Below are 15,134 nucleotides of genomic sequence, written 5' to 3' on the forward strand. Positions count from 1 at the left end.
CATTGTCAACCCAGTTGAGATCAGCAAAGTCAGTACTTTGTGCTTAATTCACCCCTGGAATAAAGTAACATTTTACACCCAGCACCAATATCAAATAACTCCATTTCAGCAACAGTTGGTTCAGCTACAAAGTTAAAACGTCTCCATCCATAGATCAGGAAGGTCCTGTGCAATCCTTAATTGGTAGAAATCAGGAAAATTCTCCAGCTTTACCACTCCTGATCACCGTTCAGTGAGCACTGCTACACAGGATCACATGAATAAAGTCTGACAAAGCTATAGTGGCCCTCAGTGGGCTAACTTCCCAATACGGTTGGAACTGTACCCTAGCAAGTTGATGCCTTCAGAAGAGAAGAGGAATAAACAGAGAAAAATTAGATAATCAAACTCTGAAGAGCGAGTAAGGCAAATTAATTCTAATTAAGTTCTACATTCAACGTGTATTGTAGCTGTAATGTGCTTTACCCTTCACTAAATAAACTTGGTCAATTCCCTCAATTCATTGCTCTGATGTGGTCTTTGAAAACCATTTACATTGCATCTAAAAAAAAAACTTACTGTGTTCATGAAAAGTTCACTTTCAGCAGGAGAAAAGTCAAGAGGTTACACTTATTACATGATGCACTAACATGACAAATTGAGTCACGAATATGAATGTTTGCCAAAACATTTTTCATGAACACAATGGCTTTTCATGCACAATGTCAACTGTCTTCGAAGAACCCAAGACTAACATTGGGGGAATTTGAGCTACATGTTGAACGTAGAACATAATTAGAATTAATTTGCTTCTACGTCCTCTTCAAATGTTGTTGCGTCATTTTTCTCATCTGTTTATTCCTCTTTACCTCTCCTAAAGGTAGCAATGTCTTGTTAGGGTACAGCTCCACACACATATTGGGAGGCTATTCCATTGTAGCTTAATCAGACATCACTCCCACATACATTTTTAACTGTGTTCACTGAATTGTGATCAGGGTTGGGGTAACTGGGGGGGGGGGGGTTTCCTGATCCAGAAGTTTTGATTAAGGACTGCCCGGAACCTTCCTGATTATGACTAGAGAAGCTTTAACTTTGCAGTTGTAGCAGACTATAGCTGAAACTGAGATGTCTGATATCAGTACTAGATGCAAAATGTGTTATTTCATTCCAGGAATATTTGTCTCTTTTATGGAATACAAAATTACATTCATCAGAAATGTTTAGAAGGAAAATTTTACATTCAGATGAAATAGTTAATTCAGTTCAGTATCTAATTTACATTTAATATAAAAATTAAGGCATTAAGCTAGCATCTTGCTCAGCATTTTCAATCAACTAGCATCTTTCTGGTTGTGAACCCAAGTCTTGAGGTAACAGCACCATACACTCCCCACTCATTTAATTTAACTCAGTTGCATTATTATGCATCAAAAATTCTCCATGAACAGTCAGACTCAATAGTCAATCACATTTCAAAAAACTCCCAAATGATAACACAAGCATCAAGGTGTTTCAAAAATGTTACTTACAGACTTAAGTTCGCTCCCAGTTATTAACACCACAGACATCAAGTTAACTCTTTATTGTAAATGGAACAGCCAGGTTCACAGTATTTGTAAAAAGAAAATGACCCAACATACACAATGAAACATAGCATTTTAGATCAACTTACTTCAATTTTACATTTCACCAATTAGTATAAATTCAGAAGTATGCAAATCAGCCCTTTGCGTCTTGAACAATTCCATCTAAGGCACTTTAGTCAATAGAAATTGCACACTTTTCTGAAAGCTGCAAATCATTTTTAAAATTATTTTCTATTTCGTCCCCAGATACCGTGAAATATTTTCATAAGGAAATGGTTTTATTTTTAAAATATTTTTGTTGCCAGACAGTAAACTTAAAAATCTACTAAGGCACTATAGGCTCTCTTTGGTTCAAGTCTTCCTTTGAGAGACCTCGATTGGAATAACATTGGGAGGCAGTTGAAATGCAACTAAACTCTCCATGTATATTTTCATGTATACTTCTCAAGCCAGGGTGCTGTCCTATCTTCTGCCCATGTCTCGAGGATCAACTAATAAGAAAGCTAAAAATGCAAAAAAGACAAAATGGCAAAATTTAAAATAGATTGTTAGTGAACATTTTGGACTTTACTTAACATGTTTTAGTAAATTTGACATAAGCAAAATCTTTCAATTATAGCACTTTACATGCTATATTACATGCAATTATTCCACTTACATGCAAGCCTGCAATTGTTCAAAATATTCCTTCACTTTGCACAAGTGTTAGAGTTACCAGAATTTTACTGACTTCCCAAATAATAGTGTAGACTTCTAGAATCCCACAGCTTAACCTGCCAATTCCTACAGAGCAACATCAAATTGGCCCAGCAACAAAGGTCTCAACCTGAGAGTCTCCATGTTGGTAAGAAATTGGTGATTTAGAGAACCAGTTACCACCCCAAGAAAAATATGTTTTCTTGTACAAAATGAAGTAACACTTCAAACAAAAAATACTTACGCCAGAAAAGCCTTGCCATTTAACCATTAAAAAAAATCAGACTCAATCACAGAAGCAACTTAATTTCTTGTTCTGCGACATGTGAGACAGACATAGAAACCACGTTTAAATGTCTCCAAAGAAATCCTAACAGGTAGAACTTGTGTTCAACTGGAGAATCTCTATAGATTAACTTTCTCTCATGTAAACCCTGCCCCTGCCAAGGGATAAGATCCAGGTTGACAAAATTCTTCATGTACAGGTGTGCTACTGGAGTTTAGTTAGCCAAAACTGTATAAACCTACTGACAAGGAGCAGTGCTAAGTTTCCCACTTCTCATCCCGATAGGACCACTCAACCTGTTCATTTTTGATATTATATAGAGCTGAATTGGTAGGATTCCAATCGCCAATCACAGACCCAATCCTCCAAATCACGTAAATGAACCAAACTGCCTGCTCAAATGAACAATGCCATGAAGCAGTATCCAAGCTTTGTGGGATCGAGTTAAAATTAGACTTTAGAGGATTGGTTGGTTCAGATCCAATCCATCAACACAGTGCGATATCTTCAAGATACTTTAACTCCAAAGTTATCAGGTATATGATGGAGATAAGTTGAGACGATTTAACAGCAAAGTATTCTCACTTTTCGGCACAGCGATTAGCACTGCTGCCTCACAGCTCCAGGAACCCAGGTTCAATTCCGGCCCTGGGCGTCTGTCTGTGTGCAGTTTGCACGTTCTCCTCGTGTCTGCGTGGGTTTCCTCCGCGTGCTCCGGTTTCCTCCCACAGTCCAATGATGTGCAGATTAGGTTGATTGGCCATGCTAAATTGCCCCTTAGTGTCATGGGTAAGAACATGGGGTTACTGTGATAGGGCATGGGTGGGCCTGGGATTGTTGGTGTAGGTTCGATGGACCGCATGGCCTCCTTCTGATTCTCTGCTGAAATTTGATAAATTAAACACCTGGAACTAAAATGGCGCGGACAGAGGAGAATGAGAAACAAAAATTATTTGTGACAGGCCTTAAAAACCAGCCTAACATATTCCAAATGTGTGAGTGTACACAACGCAATATCTCCATTACTAATCACAGCTGCACATCAAGTGCAGAGAAGTTGCTGAAAAAGATGAAAGGTTTCAAAGCGGAAACCCTACCAAATGGGAGAAACAATTGCAATTCCTGTTTGAAATGGAAATGTATACATCTAACAAATACAGATTTTAATTTTGATAAAGTATTCAGTCATTGTAACATTACTACACATCCTACCAAAATATATTCACAACTCACCTGTATGGATATCCATGGTATTTAGCTCTGAAAATGGACAACATCAGACTGAAAAAAAATCCAACCAGTCCTAGTCCTGCCACACACAAAACTGAAGGGTAAAAAGTAAAAGCAAAGGTTAATCACTAACCCACTACAGCCTCGCACGGTTATTAAATCTATCTCAACAATATGCACATTTGCTTTTAAACCATATTTTAATAGACCAAGAACTTATTTCTTTTCTATATCCATCCTTTTACCATTAATTGCTCTTAACAGCAGCTTCAGCATTTGTTCTTAGTCAGTTGCCTTAATAAGGTCACAAGTTAGAAAGAGTTTTATCAGAAATATTCCATAAGGATTTTCTCAAGAAGATTTATGTGGGATCTTGGATGCTGAAACTATAAGGTTGAAACCAAAAGGATATATTTTGTACAAGACTGTCAAATCCAGCAGCTTATCAGGGAAACTGATAATAAAGAATGACAGAACCAGGCATTCAAAAGGATCTGAAATATCATCTGCACAAATTGTTAATAAACTAAGCATATCAGCAATCAATAAACATTAACCATGTAACATCTCCAATCAGTTCCCACGAAGCAATCAAGATAATGGAAAAGAAAAAAGGTGATGCAATGGTTAATTTGCTAGAACTGTCTGATCTTTGAAAGGGTGTGTTGGCACTTACATCTTAATCATAAATGATGTGCAATATTGCATTACATTTAATCACAGTATTACAAACATACTTATTGTCATCACTACAAATTAAAAACATTTGTCTTTCTCACTACTTCTGGTTTTCTGCTCAAAGGCAAGCAAGCATACTGTAGCCTGGAGCCACAGATAGCGATGGTAGAGGTTCCAATTTCTTTCCATCACATAGTTGACCAGGAATCACTCCTACTCTTACCACCTGCCACTGCTGTACACTGGAGGGATTTACAAGTTAATTCTTGACCTGTTTTGGCAACATTACAAACCTTCCTTGGCCATCAAATCCTGGACTTGAACCCATAGCTTCTGGCTCAGATGCAGGGATGCGACTCACTGCGCCACCAGACCTCCTCTTTCTCACTACTATCTGTGAATGAAAACTAATCTGGGGAAAAGCTCCTCTGAATGACAGTGAATAAAGGTGTGTTTAACAAGTTCTTTAAGACGGAGATGAGAAGAAATGTTCTTTCTCTCAGAGGGCTCAGCGTCTATGGAACTCCTTTCCTTAAAAGGCAGCGGAAGCATCATCTTTAAATATTGTTAACGCAGAGCTGGATAGATTCTGGCTTAACAAGGGGGTGAAAGGTTATTGGGGGTAGGCACGAATATTCAGTGGAGGTTACAATCAGATCAGCCATGATCTTATTGATTGGCGATGCACGCTCAAGGGACCAAGTAGCCTACTCCTGCTCCTAATTTGTATGTTTGTATGCATGTCTTATTTATGTCACAAATTTCCTGTACTGTTACCATGGATTATTGAGAAGACATGGGATTATAAATTAATTAATGCAACAAAAAAAGTGAAGAAAATTCTCAGAAAAAAAACTGCAGAATTCTGAATTCAGAAAAATCTATTCTGATCAAAAACTGACTTCTCAGAACTCCAAACATCTGTAACCATCCAAATGTTCCAGCATTTTCTCCTCCACTCGAGAGCATTGACTCTTATTGAGCTATGAATGATGTTCATAATTTTTGGAAAAGACAAATGTAATTATTTGATTGCTGCTGGACCTAATGAATTATGAATCCTCATTTTAACAGATTCAACTTATTACAGCAATGAGAGTGCTTCATTTTTTCCCCCCATGAGATGAGCATCCATTATATGGAATGGAGTTGGTGTGCTGAATTCTAAAAAAAAGTTTATTTATTCGTCACAAGTAAGGCTCACATTAACACTGCAATGAAGTTACTGAGAAATTCCCCTAGTCGCCACATTCCGGCACCTGTTCAGGTCAATTCACCTAACCAGCACGTCTTTCAGACTGTGGGAGGAAACCGGAGCACCCGGAGGAAACCCACGCAGACACGGGGAGTACGTGCAAACTCCACACAAACAGTGACCCAAGCCGGGACCTGGGTTTGATTCCCGGTTTGGGTCACTGTCTGTGTGGAGTTTGCACGTACTCCCCGTGTCTGCGTGGGTTTCCTCCGGGTGCTCCGGTTTCCTCCCACAGTCTGAAAGACGTGCTGGTTAGGTGAATTGACCTGAACAGGTGCCGGAATGTGGCGACTCGGGGAATTTCACAGTAACTTCATTGCAGTGTTAATGTGAGCCTTACTTGTGACGAATAAATAAACTTTTTTTTTTAGAATTCAGCACACCAACTCCATTCCATATAATGGATGCTCATCTCATGGGGGGGGGGGGGGGGAAATAAAACACTCTCATTGCTGTAATAAGTTGAATCTGTTAAAATGAGGATTCATAATTCATTACGTCCAGCAGCAATCAAATAATTACATTTATCTTTTCCAAAAAATTACTAACATCATTCATAGCTCAATAAGAGTCAATGCTCTCGAGTGGAGGAGAAAATGCTGGAACATTTGGATGGTTACAGATGTTTGGAGTTCTGAGAAGTCAGTTTTTGATCAGAATAGATTTTTCTGATGTTTGTTCAAAATCTGCCGATACTTTATTAAAAACTTTTGCCAAAGTAAATGAATGCTCAAAAATTAATCATAACAGTTCCTCTCATTAGCCCAGTTATAGTAACAACTAGCCAACTCAAAAGATGCATTTAAAGTACTTACTTCTTCGTTTGCCTATTTCCATATTAGACGTTGCGGCTTCATGAAGAAGCACCATGCCTAATGTTATAGCAGCATCTGCAATTGGTGGTTAAGGTACAACTTGCAGCAAATTCAGATTCATTACTGTTACAGAACATGGTTAATGCGGGTCCATTTACTGAAAAACACAAGCTAATTACAAAGGAAATATACATGGTCTCAGAATTTCTTCATGTGCGAGAACACGACCAAATATATTAAGTCTTGCTATAATCACCAGGGTGGTCCAAGTCTATCAGTAACATCGCGCCAGCATCACCTTCCGAGTTGTCAAGGTGAGAAAGTCACACAACTTGTGACAAATTGAAACTGGTGCCATTAGTTTTCTCAAGTGAAAAGATGCAAGGATTCATGTTGTGCTTAAAATGGATCTTCTAAAGTACCCGAAAATAGTACAACTGTCTCACAAATTGCACCAGTGAATCACAAGTTTGCAATTGGCCACTGACAGAATATTTGCTCTGCAATAGCTTCCATAATTCTGTGTTTAGAAAACTGAAAACATTTGGGATGCTTGGCAGTATTAATAAAGACCAAGCGTATAAAAGCAAAGAATTTCTTCTGAGCCTTTCTATACACTGTTTAGGCCACAGATGAAATTGTGTTCAATTCTGGATAGAAACATAGAAACCCTACAGTGCAGAAGGAGGCCATTCGGCCCATCGAGTCTGCACCGACCACAATCCCACCCAGACCCTACCCCCACATATTTACCCGCTAATCCCTCTAACCTACGCATCCCAGGACTCTAAGGGACAATTTTTAACCTGGCCAATCAACCTAACCCGCACATCTTTGGATACTACACTTTAGGAAGAGTGTCAAGGTTTAAGAAAGGGTACTTGAGATTTAGACGTCAGTTAAGTGGAGAGACTGGAAAAGTTGGGGTAATTCCCCTTCAGTGAAGATTTGAGGAGATTTGATGATGGCATTTCATGTCACGCACAATTTCAATAGAATAAATATGTAGAATGGTTAGTAACTGAAGGACATGGCTTTAAGGTGCATGACAAAAGAACCAGAGGTGACATGAGGAAACATTAAAAAAGACAGCAAGTTGTGGTGATATGGAATTCCCAGCCTGAAAGGGTGATGGATGTAAATTCAGTAGTGAAAGGGAATTGGATACTACTTGAAAAGAAAAAAAACGGCAGGGTAACGAGTGCGGGTGAAGAGGTGTTGGGGTAATTTATCTGGAGAGCTCTATCAAACAGCGAGCATAATACAATGAGCCACACAGCTCCTTTTGAGCTGAATCAGTGTATAATTCCAGATAACAAAGCCCGATTATGTTGCACCTATAATTCTGTGGAAAAGTCATTTTAATTGTGCTTTGTTCTCTTTTGACCTTTATATTTTGTACGTGTCACACCCAAATAACATTTTTCTTCAGCTTTTTAGATGTCATAGCATTTCTTCCAGTCAAATAAGATTCAACCAAAGTTGAACATTTCTACAGAAAGAGTGACCTTATGATTGACATATAGGAGATGATCACTGATTCCATTCCCTCTCCTAAAATATGTGATGCTTCATCTCAGCTCTCCATCCAGCAATAAATCGAAGAGTTGATGATGCTCAACCACCTGCAGCTAAGTCAATGTCAGTTAATTAACAAACCAAACTCAAATCTCAGGTTGGCAGTCTTCCAGGTGGCGAGTAGAATGCATGAGTTGCTTTTGATTCTGCATCTTCATGGTAATCATGTAAACTAGAAGTAGGAATGTATATAAAATACAATGCACAATTTCAATAGAACAAATATGTAGAATGGTTAGTAATTGAAGGACATGGCTTTAAGGTGCTTGGCAAAAGAACCAAAGGTGACATGAGGAAACATTAACAAAAAAGACAGCAAGTTGTGGTGATATGGAATTCCCAGCCTGAAAGGGTGATGGATGTAAATTCAGTAGTAAAAGGGAATTGAATAAATGTGGTAAACAATTTCAATCAATTGGTGAATAATAAATGGTTATTACAATAATGATCATCTTCTATTCTCAGCAGCGCACTGACAACTCTTAAATATTTAAAACATTGTGCTACAGTCAAGGCCAAAGGATACTCAGCAAAATAACAATGTGTGTTTCAGCTACAAACTGTGCTTGGCTGCTTCCATGAATGTAACTCTGCAAATGAAAAAAACAACAGGGTTAAAGGCACATTCATTTAAGATTTCAATTTTACCACCCTACAGCTTAAGTGGTTAACAAAATAGCCTACCTAAACTTTAGAATACATTTACATCGCAATTTCTCATCAACAGAAACTCATGAAGGCATAGAAAGATAACAGTACAGTAGGAAACCATTCGGTTCATCATGTACATGCTGGTCCTCTGCAAGAACTCAAGTCCCAATCCCCAATCCTTTCCCTATTGCCCTGAAAATGTCTTCTCTTCAATTGCTAATCAAATTCCCTTTTGAAAATCATGATTGAATCTGCCTCACACTCTTGGGCAGTAAATTCCAAATACTAGCCACAGTCTGCATAAAAAAGCTTTTCTTACGTCACTGGTTCTTCTGCCAATCACCTTAAATTGAGTTCTTGACTTCTGTCAAATGGAATAGTTTCTCACCATCTATTCTTTCCTGATCTTTCATGATTTTGAACACTTCCATCAAAACTCCTCTCAACATTCTCTTCTCAACCTCAGCTTCTCCAATCTATCCAGCACAGCTAAAGACCCTCTTCCGCGGAAACATTCTTGTAAATATTTTCTGAACACTTTCAAATGTCTTCACATTCTGCCTGGAATGTGGTGCCTAGAATTGGATACAATACCCCATTTGAGGCTGAACCAATGTTTTATAAAAAGATTCATCATTACTTCACTGTCTTTGTACTCTATCTTTAAAATTAATTTATGGGACATGGGAGTCGCTGGCTAGGCCAGCATTTAATGCCCATCTCTAGTTGTCCTTGAGAAGGTGGTAGCGACCTGCTGCAGTCTCCAAGGTGTAGGTTCATCCACAGTGCTATTAAGGAGAGAGTTCCAGGATTTTGACCCAGCGTCAATAAAAGAACAGTGATAGATTTCCATGTCAAGATGGTGTGCGACTTGGAGGGAAAAGTCCAGGTAGTGGTGTTCCCAGGTATCTGCTGCTCGTCCTTCAAGGTGGTAGTGGTCGTGAATTTGGAAAGTGCTGCCTAAGGAACCTTGGTGAGCTCTTGCAGTGTATCTTGTTGATGGTACACACGCTTGCCAATGTTTGTGGAACAGGTAGTAATTAATTGGGGTGCTTTGTCCTGGATGGCGTCAAGCTTCTTGAGTGTTGTTGGAGCTGCACTCATCCAGTCAAGTGGAGAGTACTCTGTTACAATCCTGACTTGTGCCTTGTGGATGGTGGACAGGATTTGGAGAGTCACTAGGCAAGTTACTCACTTCTGACCTTATGATGGAGGGTCACTGATGAAGCAGCTCAAGATGGTTGGTCCTAAGAGACTACCCTGAGGAACTCCTGTAGTGATATCCTGGAGCTGAGATGATAAGTCTCCAATCACCCAGCTGTTTTCCTTTGTACCAGGTATGGGCGGCATAGTGGCACAGTGATTAGCACTGCTGTCTCACAGCACCAGGGACTTGGGTTCAATTACGGTCTTGGGTGACTATGTGGAGTTTGTACGCTCTCCTGTGTCTGTGCGGGTTTCCTCCGGGAACTCAGTTTCATTGAATCCCTACAGTGCAGAAGGAGGCCATTCGGCCCATTGAGCCTGCACCGACAACAACCCCACCCAGGCCCTTATCCCCATCACACTACGTATTTATCCTGCTAATCCGCTGACACTAAGGGACAATTTAGCATGACCAATCAACCTAACCTGCACATCTTTGGAGTGTGGGAGGAAACTGGAGCACCTGGAGGAAACCCACACATACATGGGGAGAACATGCAAACTCCACACAGACAGTCACTCAAAGCTGGAATTGACTGCAGGTCCTTGGCACTGTGAGGCAACAGTGCTAATCACTGTGTCATTGTGCTTCCCTCTCACAGTCCAAAGATAGGCAGGTTAGGTGGATTGGCCATGCTAAATTGACCCTTAGTATCAGGGGGACTTGCAGGGTAAATATGTGGGGTTATGGGGATAGGGCCTGGTGGAGTTGTTGTTGATGCGGGCTCGATAGGCCGAATGGCCTCCTTCTGCACTGTGGAGATTCTATGATGACTACAACCAACGCAGGGCTTTCCCCCGAATCTCGTCATCTCCAGCTTTGCTAGGGTTCCTTGATGCCGTACTCGGTCAATTGCTGCCTTGATATCAAGAACAGTCACTCTCACCTCATCGCTGATATTCAGCTCTTTTGTCCATGTTTCAAACAAGGCTGTCACGAGGTCAGGAGCTGAGTGATCCTGGCAGAATGCAAACTGAGTATCCATGAGCGGATTATTGCTCAGTAAGTGCCATTTGGTAGCGCTGTTGATGACCGCTTCCATCAGATAACTGATGGGGCAGTAATTGGCCGGGTTGGATTTGTCCTGTTTCTTGTGTACACGACATACCTGGGCAATTTTCCACATTGCTGGGTAGATGCCAGTGTTGTAGCTGTACTGGAACCACTTAACTAGGGCACTGCAAGTTCTGAAGCACAATTCTTCATCACTATTGCTGGATATTGTCAGGGCCCATAGCTTTTACAGTATCCGGTACCTTCAGCTATTTCTTGATATCATGTGGAGTGAATTGAATTGGCTGAAGACTGAGATGTGATGCTGGGGACCTCCGGAGGAGGCAGAGATGGATCATCCACTCAGCACTTCTGGCTGAAGATTGTTGTGAATGCTTCAGCCTTATCTTTTGCACAGATGTGCTGGCTGAGCTCCTCCATCATTGAGGAAGGGCATATTTATGGAGCCTCTTCCTTCAGTGAGTTGTTTAATTGTTCACCACCATTCATGGCTGGATGTGACGGGCTGCAGAGTTTAGATCTTATCCATTGGTTGTGGCATTGCTTAGCTCTATTACTTGCTGCTAATGCTGTTGGACGCAAGTAGTCTTGTGTTGTAGTTTCACCTGTCTGATACTTGGGTGGCACAGTGACTAGCACTGCTGCCTCACAGCGCCAGGGACCAAAGTTCGATTCCCAGCTTGAGTGACCGCCTGTGTGGAGTCTGCACGTTCTCCCCGTGTCGGCACGGATTTCCTCCAGGTGCTCTGGTTTCCTCCCACAGTCCGAAAGATGTGCTGGTTAGGTGCATTGGCTATGCTAAATTCTCCCTAAGTGTACCCGAACAGGCACCAGAGTGTGGCGACTACGGAATTTTCACAATAACTTAATCGCAGTGTTAATGTAAGCCTACTTGTGACACTAATAAATAAACTAAGCTAAACTAGCCCTGGTGTTGTTCCTGGCATGCCCTCCTGCATTCTTCATTTTACCAGGGATGATCACCTGGCTTGATGGTAGAGTGGGGGTTATGTTGGACCATGAGGTTCCAGATCATGGTCGAGTACAATTCTGCTGTTGCAGCTGGCCCACAGCGTCTCATGGATGCCCAGTTTTGAGCTGCTAGGTCTGTTCGAAATCTATTCTTTTTAGCACGGTTGTAGTGTCACACAATACAATAGAGGATATCCTCAATGTGAAGACAGGACTTTGTCTACACAAGGACCGTGCGGTGGTCACTCCTACCAATGCTGTCGTGGACAGATGCATCTGCGGCAGGTTGGTTCTCTCACCTTTTGGAAGTCTGGGTACACCACACATCAGCCTCATCAAATCTCTCTGTTACAAGTTAGCCAAACACTATTTATCCTTGCACTACTTTCTTAACAAGGGTGTACCAATTGCAATTTTGCAGTGCTCGGGTGTCACCCCTCTATCCAAGGAGCATTGGAAGATTATGGCAAATGCCTCTAATTTCCAAGCTTTCTTCTCTCAACATCCTCGGATGCATCCCATTTGGTCCTGGTGACTTATCAGCTGAAGTACAACCAGCCTTTTCAATACCTCCAAGTTACCCATTTTTAGCCAATCTGGTGTCTCAACTACCTTCTCTTTCACCATGGCTTTGGGCGCATCTCCTTACTCATTTAATACCTCAGCCATGACAAAGGTCTCCAAGCACAAATCACCTTTTTGATCTTTAATTACCCCCACTCTTCTTACTACCCAGCTATATACATGCCTATAGCAGACTTTGGGACTCCCTCTATGCTAATTGTTGAGGTCTCTTCGCTTCTCATTTCCTTCTTCATTTCCCTCTGAACTTCCTCTAGTCAGCCTGGCTCTCATTTGTATCTTCAACATGATAGTTATCATACACACTCTTTTTCACTTTCATTTTACTTTTTTTTCTCATCCAGGGAGTTCTGGTTTTGGGTACAGCACACTCTAGTGCTTAATTTCTGTGCCTAAGTCTTGGAGGGCGAACTTGAAACCAAAACCATGTGATTCTGAAACAATAGTGTAACCAACTGAGCCACAGCTGACCATTCCATGACACAAGTGCACACTTAAAACTTAGATAGCTTCCAAAGACAATCTCTGGCTTACAGCAGCATCAATTAACATGCTCTCGAAACATAACATAGCCTTGAGTCCTGCAAATGGAAATGCATCCTTTGGAGGCAATTCATGATTTTTCCTGGAATCTGACAATGTGTAAATGGAAAATATGACATTACAATTATGACAAGTTATGCGCATCCAACCATTTAAGCTTGAACAAAATAGCTCCAGAACTTTTAATTTTGACTCAGCTACATTATTTATCTCATCTCGTTCTGCAGATGCCACTCCAGAGGGGACATTGTCGCCTTCTTTTATGAAGAACATTTGGGTAGCAACCCTACACTCACCAGATCACCCTGTAATGAACCAACAATACAGAATTTAACAATTGCAGTTCAATATTTTTTTTAAAATACTGCAGTTTCTTCAATTCCCACCCCTCAACTGAAATACAGACTAAGTCCTGAATCATTTACTGTAACGGCATCTAAATCTTTGTTTCCTGTTTGCCAAAATGGCAACTACTACTGATAGAAACGCAGCCTTTACCAGATTTATAAAATGGGATACTAGAAACTAAAACGACACATCAGAAACTAAACCATGGTCGAAATCTTTAGTAACATTCCTTCATGATAAGTACTTCAAAGACAAACTGACTGTTTGATCTTCAATGCTGAATAGGGGTCTCAAAATGGCTTCTTGAGTCTACATGTTCATGTAGATTTTTCAACACTGTTCATTAAAATTCCTTCCCAAAAGTTTGGCCACTCTGCCCTCAAATCATTACAGGTGCATGGCAGGGTGAGTAAAACTGGATCCTCCACTTCATTACTTCAAACGGAACCTTTATTTCTCCCTAGTCTGATTTCAGAGTTTCTGGTGCATAAAATTCACCAGTATAAAATTCAGCCAGAGTACAGCTCTATATTGCAAAGAATATTTCATAATTCAGGGGGTAGTTCTTTAACTAGACAGCTTTATTTCTAATGTTGGCTGTTAAACTCCTATAAGGGAATCTCCAAAGCACCATCTGGTGGTGAATCACATCAATGTCAATTGCTAAGAGTAGTTTTATAACAATTAAAAAATGATTTTTTCTCTTTTTATCCCTCTATGTTTTTCCACAAAACAAAGAAAAAGATCTGACATATATGTCCACCATCCTTCCCATTTGTTTGTGTAGAACAAGAGCTCCAGTGTAGATTTTGATGCAGAATATGGTATTAAAAAATAAATTGCTTGGTAGAAGATAGGCATCTATAATTCCAACTGTGACAAGAGGGATTAAATCAGTTGAAATATCCATATATATTGGAAATTTATTCAACGCAACAGAGAAGCCCCTACAGCAAGGGCACAAATACTTAGAAGATCAGAGTAGATTGAAATACTCACCACTTGACCATTATGAGGGTTCTTATGTGCATATGGGGGACCTCGGATATGGTTCCACATCTGGCCAGAGGTCATAGCAAGTACAAAACACTGAGTGAGAAAAACAGAAAATTTATGGGCCAGATTTTGAAACCAGTGACAGCTGCCATTTAATTGTGTTCCTGCACGCTTCAGCTACAAACATTTTTGCCCAAAAAGTAGGTTATTTATGAAGTTCTCTCCCCTGTCCATCCACTTTCAGCTCCAACAAATGAGTTTGTGACTTCCATTATTATTAAATTTGGCAACATCATTCAGCTGCTACTAACGCATTCTTTCCTTCTCCTTGTCCATCATGCTAAACATCTGAGGTTCCTAGCTGCCCTGGCATAGATCTCATTTTTTCCTAGTTTCTCTATATCCCTTCATGCGTTCTTTGAGCTTGACCCTATGCCCACCAAGCTGTGGACTACACATTTTCCCTCACTTTCCCCATTCCAGCTGTTATTGCAAACAGTTCCCTGTGTGTTGAGTATTATCATCTTCCTTTCAAACCTGCCATCATCAGCCCCATCAACTACACCCGAGATATTTTCCACAGCAAACATTCTTTGACAGAAATGACGTTTTTAATTGGTGCGAAAATTTTGTTCCGAACTATAGACTTATTTTAGATTTGTGATCCTTCAGGGTCTCTAGATGAAAGAGACATCGCTCCCATTAGTTTGGAAAA

General features: G+C 40.4%; 1 protein-coding gene across 2 annotated transcripts in view; it reads right to left on the bottom strand.

Annotated features, from left to right (window-relative positions):
* Nucleotides 1-1,549: 1,549 nt before the first annotated feature.
* Nucleotides 1,550-15,134, bottom strand: part of LOC144493060 (dolichyl-diphosphooligosaccharide--protein glycosyltransferase subunit MAGT1-like) — a 30,695-nt gene continuing 17,110 nt past the window's right edge. The window contains exons 6-10 of one of the 2 annotated variants that reach the window (XR_013497674.1): nt 14,423-14,512; nt 7,359-8,696; nt 6,529-7,178; nt 3,784-3,874; nt 1,550-2,071 (exon numbers count right to left, since the gene is read on the bottom strand). Coding sequence is in view for 1 of the 2 variants with exons in the window: in XM_078211915.1 (XP_078068041.1) it covers nt 2,056-2,071; nt 3,784-3,874; nt 6,529-6,603; nt 8,633-8,696; nt 14,423-14,512 (336 nt within the window). In the remaining variant the exon portion in view is untranslated. The remainder of the gene's footprint in view (nt 2,072-3,783; nt 3,875-6,528; nt 7,179-7,358; nt 8,697-14,422; nt 14,513-15,134) is intronic. The other variant, XM_078211915.1, reaches the window with a different exon arrangement.

This window comes from Mustelus asterias, chromosome 4, assembly GCF_964213995.1.
Source record: "Mustelus asterias chromosome 4, sMusAst1.hap1.1, whole genome shotgun sequence".
NCBI classification, from domain to species: domain Eukaryota; kingdom Metazoa; phylum Chordata; class Chondrichthyes; order Carcharhiniformes; family Triakidae; genus Mustelus; species Mustelus asterias.